Below are 13,206 nucleotides of genomic sequence, written 5' to 3' on the forward strand. Positions count from 1 at the left end.
AAATGTATACACTGTATTATTTTCATATGTAGCAGACATGATTTTCAGGCCTCTACAGTCATATTTTATTTTTATGTGCCCATTTTTTAACATATTTCTTGTGATTTTTATTTTACAATAACTGTTTTTGCATGATTGAGCAAAACCCATTTAAGGTAGACAAATAAAGTTTAGTAGGAATGTCTGTATTCACATATAGCTGACCTGAGTATATTTTCAGACCATTAGAGTTTGGTTATTTAAACAGTAATGAACTTGTGGATCAATTGATAGACAAGAGTTTCTTGATGGGACTGAAGCTCTAATGGCTGAAAAGAATTTCCAGGAATTGAAAACAAGAATATTTTTTCTTTTTAACTGTGGAGTGTTGAAACCATTCTCAGATATTCTTCAAAAAATAAGATTGTCAAATTAGCCACTGTGGCAGCTATTTTGGATGCATTTTACACTAACCAGGAGAGCTTTATTAGATGACCTATTGCCCTTAGCCCATCTGCGTGTGAGCATAAGTTTGTTATTGCTACATCGCCACTCCTTCTAAACTACTTTGAGGATTGCCATGAAACTATACACATGCATGGTTGGTCCCACTTACTGATAGTTATAGACTAGTTTTAGGACAACGAGCTTGAGCTTGAATTTCTTGCTCCAATTTTTTTACAAGTATATGGGTCCAAATTTGCCAGTACATTATATGAATGAAATATATGGGTCCAAATTTGGCAGTACATTAAATGAATGAAATATATGGGTCCAAATTTGGCAGTACATTGTATGAAAAAAGTATATGGGTCCAAATTTGCTAATACATTATATGAATGAAGTATAAGGGTCCAAATTTGCCAGTACATTGTATGAAAAAAGTATATGGGTCCAAATTTGCCAGTACATTGTATGAATGAAATATATGGGTCCAAATTTGCCAGTACATTATATGAAAAGTATATGGGTCCAAATTTGCCAGTACATTATATGAATGAAGCATATAGGTCCAAATTTGCCAGTACATTATATGAATGAAGTATATGGGTCCAAATTTGCCAGTACATTGTATGAATGAAGTACAGGTATAAGGGTCCAAATTTGCCAGTACATTATATGAATGAAGTAAATGGGTCCAAATTTGCCAGTACATTGTATGAATGAAATATATGGGTCCAAATTTGCCAGTACATTGTATGAATGAAGTACAGGTATATGGGTCCAAATTTGCCAGTACATTATATGAATAAAGTATATGGGTCCAAATTTGGCAGTACATTAAATGAATGAAATATATGGGTCCAAATTTGGCAGTACATTGTATGAAAAAAGTATATGGGTCCAAATTTGCCAGTACATTGTATGAAAAAAGTATATGGGTCCAAATTTGCCAGTACATTGTATGAAAAAAGTATATGGGTCCAAATTTGCCAGTACATTGTATGAATGAAATATATGGGTCCAAATTTGCCAGTACATTGTATGAATGAAATATATGGGTCCAAATTTGCCAGTACATTGTATGAATGAAGTACAGGTATATGGGTCCAAATTTGCCAGTACATTATATGAAAAAGTATATGGGTCCAAATTTGCCAGTACATTGTATGAATGAAGTACAGGTATATGGGTCCAAATTTGCCAGTACATTATATGAAAAAGTATATGGGTCCAAATTTGCCAGTACATTATATGAATGAAGCATATAGGTCCAAATTTGCCAGTACATTATATGAATGAAGTATATGGGTCCAAATTTGCCAGTACATTGTATGAATGAAGTACAGGTATATGGGTCCAAATTTGCCAGTACATTATATGAAAAAGTATATGGGTCCAAATTTGCCAGTACATTATATGAATGAAGCATATAGGTCCAAATTTGCCAGTACATTATATGAAAAAGTATATGGGTCCAAATTTGCCAGTACATTATATGAATAAAGTATATGGGTCCAAATTTGCCAGTACATTATATGAATAAAGTATATGGGTCCAAATTTGCCAGTACATTATATGAAAAGTATATGGGTCCAAATTTGCCAGTACATTATATGAATAAAGTATATGGGTCCAAATTTGGCAGTACATTAAATGAATGAAATATATGGGTCCAAATTTGGCAGTACATTGTATGAAAAAAGTATATGGGTCCAAATTTGCTAATACATTATATGAATGAAGTATAAGGGTCCAAATTTGCCAGTACATTGTATGAAAAAAGTATATGGGTCCAAATTTGGCAGTACATTAAATGAATGAAATATATGGGTCCAAATTTGGCAGTACATTGTATGAAAAAAGTATATGGGTCCAAATTTGCTAATACATTATATGAATGAAGTATAAGGGTCCAAATTTGCCAGTACATTGTATGAAAAAAGTATATGGGTCCAAATTTGCCAGTACATTGTATGAATGAAATATATGGGTCCAAATTTGCCAGTACATTGTATGAATGAAGTACAGGTATATGGGTCCAAATTTGCCAGTACATTATATGAAAAAGTATATGGGTCCAAATTTGCCAGTACATTATATGAATGAAGTATATGGGTCCAAATTTGCCAGTACATTGTATGAATGAAGTACAGGTATATGGGTCCAAATTTGCCAGTACATTATATGAAAAAGTATATGGGTCCAAATTTGCCAGTACATTATATGAATGAAGCATATAGGTCCAAATTTGCCAGTACATTATATGAATGAAGTATATGGGTCCAAATTTGCCAGTACATTGTATGAATGAAGTACAGGTATATGGGTCCAAATTTGCCAGTACATTATATGAAAAAGTATATGGGTCCAAATTTGCCAGTACATTATATGAATGAAGCATATAGGTCCAAATTTGCCAGTACATTATATGAAAAAGTATATGGGTCCAAATTTGCCAGTACATTATATGAAAAGTATATGGGTCCAAATTTGCCAGTACATTATATGAAAAGTATATGGGTCCAAATTTGCCAGTACATTATATGAAAAGTATATGGGTCCAAATTTGGCAGTACATTATATGAAAAGTATATGGGTCCAAATTTGCCAGTACATTATATGAATGAAGTACATGGGTCCAAATTTGGCAGTACATTGTATGAATGAAATATATGGGTCCAAATTTGCCAGTACATTATATGAATGAAGTAAATGGATCCAAATTTGTCAGTACATTGTATGAATGAAATATATGGGTCCAAATTTGCCAGTACATTGTATGAATGAAGTACATGTATATGGGTCCAAATTTGCCAGTACATTATATGAAAGAAGTATGTGGGTCCAAATTTGCCAGTACATTGTATGAATGAAATATATGGGTCCAAATTTGCCAGTACATTTTGTAAAAGAACTTGGTCCATGCTGATTACACAATATAGATGAACACAAATATATATATATATACACACACACATCCAGTACTGGGTGGGGAGGCAGCTGAGAGTCTGGTGCTGTGGACATAAGGCATGAAATTCAGTGCCAGGGCTTATGTTAGGAGCTCCATATGGCAGCCACTATCTGTATCATGATTAGGTATAATGGGAGGAAAGATCAATGTATCCTATTCTGGAATCTGAGAGACATAGATTGAGACTGTCAGAACTAGTTAGTCCAAAGCTATTGACACCTGATGCCAAAGTCTGGTACTAGGCATCTCGGGAAAGATCTCTAGCCGGTACTGGCATGTGCTAATATATCTGCTGCTGGTCCAGATGGACCTCTGAACCAAGCTAGTACTCCCTCCCGAGGTAAAGCCACAAAGACCTGGTCAAGTTGACAAGGCAGAAGTAATTGTGGCATTGTATGAAAATCCTGTGATGGCTTGGCATGCTAACATTTCTTTTGGATTGTTGAGCTTTCACCCTTTAATGTCTTTGCTAACAAGAAGCAGAGATGCTGCCTGAATGGTATCCAAAGGTGGAAGCTCACCCTTTTTCACTCAAGAAATGGTAGAAAGTAAAGTAGTGGGAGGAGGAAATGGCCATTTATCAATATTTACCAAACACTTCAATATTCGTCTCTCCCTCTCTTCCTGCTCCAGTTGTCAGAGCTCTGTTAAGTCAGTTTCTTTATAAGATGTTGCCTCTAGTTGTACATAAGAATGTTCTGCTGATTTTTTCTAAGACTAATCTGTTCCTTATTGTTCTGTACTTAAAACCTACTTTCAGTTTGCTGTCTGAATGGGCAAATACATTGCTACTTTATCCAGCTTGAACAAGTAGGGAAACCGTTCTTTATGGTTGTTATGTACAAATTTCCACAGCTTATTAGTATGTCTTTTGGATACTTCTTGTCCAATGTAAGATTTTTTACTTTTCACTAACATAAGCTCTGCAAAAGATTCACTTTGTTGAATCAATGCTTTGTCAACTACTACCGGTATGCCAGATGTTATCTGTTCCATGCTGTACTAGGGCTTTAATTCTATAAATGCTATAGACTCCTTTTAAAGACAGAAATTGTTTGATTAAACAAATATTTGTATATTTAATTTTAGATTCTTATTTATTAAAATTATCTTAAGCTGTATAGGGTTATAAAGTTTTAAAGCACAAGATTCCACAAGGATAAAATGTCTGATAAAAGAAATGAAAATTGCAGTGCTCAATAAATTGTATGTATTTAAATCAGGGTTGGCAATCTGTCTTTTCACATTTACTTTGAAATATTGCTGAAAGAGGTGTTGACTGGCATGCTTTTTTTAAAATCTATCCAGCATGCACACTGTACTCATATTCAACATAATTTTTCTGGTTCAAAATCAATCACTGGTATTTTCATTAATAATTTCCACGTTCCAATAATCCAGTGGTTCCCAACCTCCAAGTTCCAATAATCCAGTGGTTCCCAACCTCCAAGTTGCAACCCAAATCAGGGTCATGAGAATATTCTGGAGGGTCACCAGGATTTTTATTCAGGTTGCAAAACTTGTCAAAACTTAGCAATGGGGTTGTGAGGCTCAGAAAATGTATTTTTAAGGGTTTTGGCCAAAAAAAAGGTTGGGAATCACTGCAATAATCTGATATACTTCATAACTTTAAAAATCACCGTCCTCATCACTATCATCAGTCAGCATTTGAAGCATGAATTCAACATCCGAAGATGAACCATGCTGAGAATCTTCCATTAGGTATCCCATATTTTAAACACACATTTGTGAAGCTTCCTTGATGCAAGGTTCAAACTATGACAGAATGCATGTTCTAGGGCCCAAAAAACCCAGATGTGTAAATTGTTGCCTGGAAAAAAAGACGTCACAATAAGCACCATGACACCTCTAATGGTGTCATGACTTGTGTCTCAACAAGCACTTTAAGAGTTAAGAGTTAAATAAAAATTTGCAGGAGTTCTCGCACACCACTGCTCTCCAAGTGGGCTTATTCATGCGGATTTTGTGTGATCTGCACAACCTGGCAGCATCTCTTTGTCAACTGACGCTGCACTGGTTTTGACACTAATTAAGCCTGCATCTTACTGTTTTGTCCTGAACAGTCATCCATAATACCACGCTATACACTATTTGACTGGTGTGTGCATATGTCGTGGGTTTGACCTGAACTGCACCCTGTCCAGTAAATATCATCAATGTTAATCTGTCCTATCAGTCGGAGGGGCCCTGGGTGACAGGTCACTGACATTTCACTTGTCTGCATAGGTTCAAATCTCAGGTAAACAGGAGTATCTGATAAAACTTGCTACTACCTTCCCATGGGATGGTAGTTCTTCCCGGGGCTTCCTCCACTAAACATACCGGCCATCATGTATAGCTTTTCATATGCTGAAAAACTGCACTAAATCCCACAAAACCCCAGAACCTGTAATTCTGCCAAAAATTTGGCGTCTGTTTAATTATTTTTAAAATCTTCATTTTCTGAAGGCAAATTTGGTATCAGTGTTATGTAAACCTAAATTAAGTTCGATCACCATAAAAGTCAAATCCAAGTGCAACAAACAACACATGGTGGTCTGCAGACACATTATGCGATGGCAAATCAGGATGCATTTTGTGTGCAGTTGATCTGATTATCAAGCAAGTATATGCTGTATATATTTACCATCTGTAATCATAGTAGCTGATGAACAGAGGCATTTTATTTAATGACCTGTTATGATGTTGAATGCATATCCAGATGAAAGGGAAATAAAACAATCTTTAATTTCATGAATTATTACTGACCCAAAAGTTTATACGATATAAAAACAATTAAAAAAAAAACTCCTTTGAGAATTTTTTTATTGACTGTTGACATTTACAATGTATAATGGTCATTTTGCACCCTTAATCTGAATAGGCTTCATTATAAGTAACAAAAATGATTACAGGAAACAGCACATTTAAGCCTCTTTTTGAGACGGGCAGGAGAATAAAAGGCACAGTCTCTTTTACAAGTGCATGGGTAACCAAAATATTCTGAGCAAAAAGTATTATATGACGAACAAGTATTTATTTAAAATATGGGTCTTTGAAAATACACCTTTCTTTCTCCCTCCTCTTTCCATTCAATTGAGGAAAAGACCCCACAATAAGGCAGGGCTTAACTAGCAAAGAGTAATCTCTACAATTAATGCCTGTGCTTGAGAACTAAATCAGCATGTTTTTATCCACTCCATGAAAAATAGATTAAATACTAATTCCATTAAAAAAGTTTGATAGTGACCATGAAATTACTATAAATACTAAATTATAACCCAAAAGATAAAAAGCACAGATCAAATTTTCTCTGGCAACTTTCAATAAGATAACATCAGAATATAACCAAATATAGCACCAATGTAGGTACATCTTACAATGACTGATCGACAGAAAAATTCATTGCTCTAACAAGACTGTGATTTTATTGCAGCAGTTGGAAGCTAAGCTCCATCATATCTGCCTGGTATACACTGTTTTCCCTCCTCCTACACATATGTACTATATAAGTAAAAAAGACCATACAAATATGTTTTACAAAATTGACACATTAACAACCCGTAGCAATGAAGGTACTTCATTATTAAATTTTTAAGTAAATTAAGATATCTCTAATTATGGTGTGAAACAATACACCTCTGCCATGTATTGATACAATTCACAATAAACTACCTACGATACAATATATAATCGATACACATATCAACTATACGTTTTTTTATCTTTAGAAGATCTGTCAGTGGTGCAGTGATATCTTGACATCTTGGTTGTAGTTCCAGTATGCTGATTACAAACAGACATACTTATCAACTGTTCAGATTTCATTCTCATCCTTAAAAAAGTAAATAAAAAGTACTTCCCAACAGATACTATATTAGCTATCTGTGATTTTAAATCAAACATTTAGGACAATTCAGGCTGTTCCATCTGATCAGATGCAGGACTCGTCTTTGTCACTATGCGAATTTGTTTTGTATTGCATAAATGCTTTAAAACATCTTATTATCAATTTCACATCTTCACTTAAATTTGGAAAGCATTATGGTGTTATCTTCAAAATAAAAGAAATAGAGCAATTTCCTTCTCCAAGGAAATTCTTACCTATAACAAATCCAAGCTTAGGAATGGGGATGACTAATAACCAAATTCTTCACATTCCTGCACATGCAAAACAACTGATGCAGAGACTGGCACTCATTTTATCAGGAATTTTTTTATATATTGACGACACTCCTACAAACTGACAAGGTGACTGTAACTCGTGCAGTTTGGAATCTACCTCCTTGCAGATCATGTGCCTTTTTATCCTTTAGCACAGACAGTTGCTGATTAGATATATCAGCATAAAAGAGACATTCCAAACTTGTTCCCCATGTATGATTTCAGTACTCTATGGATTAGATATATCAGCATAAAAGAGACATTCCAAACTTATTCCCCATGTAAGATTTCAGTACTCTACGGATTAGATATATCAGCATAAAAGAGACATTCCAAACTTGTTCCCCATGTATAATTTAAGTACTTTATGGATTATTTAATAGACACTTTTGCCTAAGTTTTCTGTTGCTTTGTGTCTGTCTGAACTGAGTTTGGATGCCAATACTTCTGGTGTATCATCAAGTGAATAACCTATAATTAGTTCTGATTGGTGGTTATTGTTTTACCATTGACTTGAACAAACAATAACCACCAATCAGAATTAAATGCAACATATTTCACTGCATGACACACTTGAAGTGTATTCTTCAAATTCAAGTAGACAAGATGTGAAGCAACAGAGAAACTGTATGTAAAACGATCAGTAAAGTATTTAAATCATAAATGGAGTACAAATCTAGAATGTCATCTTTTTACAGTAATATATGTGTACCATCAGTGGCTAAACATGATAACAGGGGTAAAATAATTAGCATGGAATTGGGGGTGGGGCCAGATCTTTAACCATCTTAATTACTTTGTACAGGCAAGTGGGTGTTCAGAGTTTCTCATTTTTAACTGAGAGAATGAACCCATGAGCTTGCTATCACTCTTTCCAAAGAGTTATCAATTTGAAGAATAAAAAGGCAAACAACTAATAATTATTCATGATTGCCAAGATTAAAGCAACATGTATTGTTTTGTATAGATTCATCACAATTTGTATCAATACAGAAAAAGTATCAATATAGAAGAAATATTGATACATCGATATATCAATAAATTGTTTAACCACTTTTTCTAATTGTTGCTGTCTTTACAAATTATACATAATCTTGGTTTAGATCTTCCTCTTCTTCTGAAACATAATTAAAATGATCAAGTCTATTTGCATTGAGATTTAACATATCATTTCTGAATGTACAGAATTCAATGATCATCTTATAGAAAATTTCGCTGCATTTTACACTAGTTTTTGTTCTCAAAAATATTAATGCCATGATGTGGTGATTAATTAATAACTTAGTTTTGATTCAACGAAGTATGATCCAATGCATCTTTTGCTGAACACAAAATACAAATTAATCTTCCTCTGACCTCTTTGTAATAAATTCTAATTTCACCGAGGTGATATTATCTATATCATCATTAAGGTAAAATATTCTTGGATGATGACAGCAAAACCATATTCAAAGTAGACTTGTGGCCTGACAAATGTGGATGCAACATATAAAGCAAGCAATATATTTGGACATTTTTTGAACAAAAATTTAAATACCCATACCTATGGCAAGAGACTTCATGTAATACAAGCCAACTTCTATTTGAGCCACAACCTCTTCATAAGACAATTAAAATGCAAAGGTGATCTGACAAGCAGATTTATATAAAACATTTGATTCTGTGCAATGAAAATATTTAGTATTCCATCATGGTTATGTGAAATACGGTCTAATCTCAAGTGTGACACAATCATCACCACACATAATGTGTGTGTATATATATATATATATAGTCTGATGAATACAACCACCTCATTTCCTTATATATTACACATCACAAACTGTATAGGTTCTGACAGACTATTGCGTAATCTTCCGATCAAGGTCTTGTTTCTGTTTGAAAGGACAGTTCTAGTTACACTTTTACAGCCAATAACCTACAGTCCTAAACCTCAGAGATGTCATATATCACAAAGATTTTGTAGTGTAGTGAAGAGCCCCAAACTAGAAAAACCATAAAGTTCTGTGACTTTAGCTTTGTATTTATTAGAGTTACTGAATGTTTTGGTGAAGTATATAGAACCAGACTGTACAATAAGTAATGGAAGTTCTTGGTCCATACTGATTGCATATCAAGTGTACAAGATAATGAATAAATATGGTAACATCAATATAAAGTTTCTACTGTGGTGTTTATATGGTGGTAACTGAACAGCAGATTAACAAGAAAAGATTCTAAGTATGTCTGAAGTGTAATGCCATATGATGAATGAGCCCTGTGCCTAGTTTCCCTTGGTGGACTCTTGTTGTTCAAATACTGGATAATTGTTCAGTACAGACTGCCATGTCCTCCTCATCTGGGCCAGATCCCTTACCAGTTCTGGTAATTCTTCAACCTAAAGAAGAAACAAATTGTGATGCTTAATTAATAATAAACAAGAGTCCCTAGGGAGTGACACTACTGGGTGAAAAGAAGGAAACAAACTGACATACTTATTACTAAACAAGAGTCCCTAGGAAGTGACACTACTGGATGAAAAGAAGGAAACAAATTGACATAATTAATACTAAACATTAGTCCCTAGGGAGTGACACTACTGGGTGACGAGTTTCCAGGAATTCAAGACCAATTCTTCCTTTTAAATGCTGGGTGTTCAATCCATCTCTAATATTTTTCAGTGATAATAAAATTTTCAAATTAACTGTAGTGGTAGGCATTTTAATTTTTACATTGACATTCATTTAGGACCAGGTAGACACCATTAGATGCCTTTTGGTGAAAACCCCATGTGACTATGACCAATACTCAGGTGACAGCAGATTTTCAAGACAGCTCATAACTGTCATACTTGATGTGTAATTGGCACCATTTTCATTCCAGGGGCAATTAGGTTTCATAACAAAAATATTGGAGAAAAAAAATCATTCTGATATAACCATCTGGAAGGGGTAATATTTTAAAGATGGTCACCATGTTGACAAGACTGTTTAGGACCAACAGGAAGCCATAAAAAAAATTCTGATGAAAGCCCCAACACAAAATGACTTTATATTTATAAGAAGTAGCAAAATTAACAAGATTTTCAAGATGGTCATGTGGCAATAAGGTGGCTGTACTTAACATTAGATCAGCACCATTTTCACATAGGACGTAACTGGAGTGAAAATCTTTTACCAGACAACTAAATACTGACCTAGCCTTTGGTGCATGCTATTAAAAAGGCATTTTAACCTGACACCTCAGTGCATTCTATTCCTCAATGACTTATCAATCAGTATTAAAGAAACAACTTATTTTAATGTGAATAATTTACGGGTTTAAATATTTGGGTTTTCTGCAACCTCAATTAGTTGCACATATAACAGAAACTTACTGGAGCTCTGATTTGTTTCATTGAGTCTCTTTCACGCAGAGTCGCAGTGTGGGGAGCTTTCAGGGTGTCAAAGTCAACTGTTATTCCATATGGTATAGCAATTTGGTCTGTTCTGGCATATCGTCGGCCAATGGAGCCACTGGAACTGTCTACTCTGTGAGAAATGTCCAGCTTCAGCAGACCCTGAGCTGAAAACACATTTTGTGAAACATGAATTTCAATTTACATAATAGTAGATGTTGCAATTTGGCAATGCATGCATCAGACATATAATACATGAAATTTATTGGGTCATCTTGATTCAACTGTGATCATTCAGAGTTGTGAAAAATTCACAATACTGGCAATTTACTTTTGAAAATCTATTTCTCAACAATAATGAATTCCAAACACTGCAGATCAATCCCTGTACTTAATACAAAACAAATCTTCACCATTCACAGTTCATTGTGCTTTGTGAAAAGCAGCCCAAATCCAAATATTGACACCCTTGAATCTCAACTTTTTCAAAATAAAGATCAGTTTATTTTGTTTAATTAGTTTGGTGTTTTATGGCACTGTAATGCAGGAAGGTTATTTATTATGAGGCAACCATAAGACTACTCCTTGCTGAAGGATACAATGGCAACTAACACAGACTGATTCAATGGTGTGATTGAAACTCACACCTTTCTGTTTACAAATCCGGCACTCCCAACACTAATCTACTAAACATCTCTTGCCTCCATTCATTGCCTCTCAAATAAATACCAGTTTGCAATGGACCTATTCTACATCTTTAGCCTGCAGGGGGTTATTTGTTTGAAAGAAAAGCAAGGTACTCTTATTTTCAAAGAGACAGGTGCACTTAAGTGTGGATAAGGATATATGCATCTCACAGAAGCAGACAAATATTCAGGCTACAACATTTTTTGTAATATGGCTCAAGTATAGGCAAATTCTCATTCCTCGATGATACCTCAACCTAGCATGATATTCTTTATACTTGGTAATGCCAACCGTCTCTTAACTGCTGCGTGCTCAAGACATCTAAAATTTTCATAATTGATTAGCATTTGTTGAAGTAATCCTGTTGTTCATTTCAACAGATGGACAAATATTACTCTCTCAATACTTACATAGTTGATGTACAAATGGTTCAAACTCCTTGTTGTTACTGAGAGGCAATACTGAACACTTGTATGGGGCAATAATTGCTGGCAAAGTCAGGTACTGAAATTAAAGGAAAGAACAAAGTTACAGAAGTACAAAATTGTTCATCATTTGCTCATATAAGACTATAAATACACATACTAGAGTGATATGCATATTTATATTTGTTTTTAATTTGGACTTTAAACTTGGCCAAGAATAACATTCAAGACACCTCTGGAAAATACAAATATAGGATTCTGAGAATTTAGCAGAAAGTATAAGTTTATAAAACACAACAGTGATTTTATCTCAATTTGGTTTGAATGTAATGATGCGTATTTTTTGCTTAGACTGTAGTATGGATATTCTATATCAATTAAGTATCTAAAGACAGACGTATATTAAAATTATCAATCAGCTATCTTTTTAAGTAAAACTTACAGTTCTTTGTTCATCTCCCTCTCTCACTAGGAAATTATGCTCAAATATACAGTACATTATTCTGCCAATTCCAAAGGATGGCTCTATCACAGATGGTGTGTATTCTTCCACTGAAAATAAGCAATATTGTAAATTCTATCAATTATAAAGCACTCCATCTCACCTGGATGATAAAAGAGCTACACCAAGGTAATGTTGCAACAGCATGAAGAATATTCCAACCTTGTTTCTGAAAATCATATAATCATCATGGAGCTGTTGGCAGACATGGTTCTGCAGAACCCTTACTCATTTAAACAACCAGTGTATTTACATTCAAGTGCGACATCTCCTACAGACATGCCAACCCTGACAAAACACTCCCAGTAACACAGCTGATTATCAAAATATCATAAACTGTTATTAAAAAGCTGGACAACATATTTAAATGTTTGATATTTGAAACACGCAGCAACAGTAAACATTATGTTCAACTGAAAAATGTGCAAGGTACATGTAGACCTTTTTACCTCTTGTACAGGGTTTCAAAACCCTATGAAGCTCAACGGCTTGTTGCTATCTCTCAGATTGACATAATTCTTGGAATTGTTTCCATTTCACTGACAACGGCAATCATATCACCCACCATAAGACATACTCAAACTGACGTGATGTCCAATAAATGCTTTTATTCACAAGAATCGGAATATTCCTATTTATTCTTCCGTACTGATTACTA

General features: G+C 34.4%; 1 protein-coding gene across 1 annotated transcript in view; it reads right to left on the bottom strand.

Moving 5' to 3' along the window:
- Positions 1–6,203: 6,203 nt before the first annotated feature.
- LOC149776566 (glycine--tRNA ligase-like) overlaps positions 6,204–13,206 on the bottom strand; it is a 39,861-nt gene continuing 32,858 nt past the window's right edge. The window contains exons 14-17 of the mRNA XM_089941033.1: positions 12,489–12,598; positions 12,032–12,125; positions 10,914–11,101; positions 6,204–9,935 (exon numbers count right to left, since the gene is read on the bottom strand). Of these exons, the coding sequence (XP_089797159.1) occupies positions 9,822–9,935; positions 10,914–11,101; positions 12,032–12,125; positions 12,489–12,598 (506 nt within the window). The 3' untranslated portion in view covers positions 6,204–9,821. The remainder of the gene's footprint in view (positions 9,936–10,913; positions 11,102–12,031; positions 12,126–12,488; positions 12,599–13,206) is intronic.

Source organism: Sinohyriopsis cumingii, chromosome 18, assembly GCF_028554795.1.
Source record: "Sinohyriopsis cumingii isolate HCF-2022 chromosome 18, ASM2855479v2, whole genome shotgun sequence".
Lineage (NCBI taxonomy): Eukaryota > Metazoa > Mollusca > Bivalvia > Unionida > Unionidae > Sinohyriopsis > Sinohyriopsis cumingii.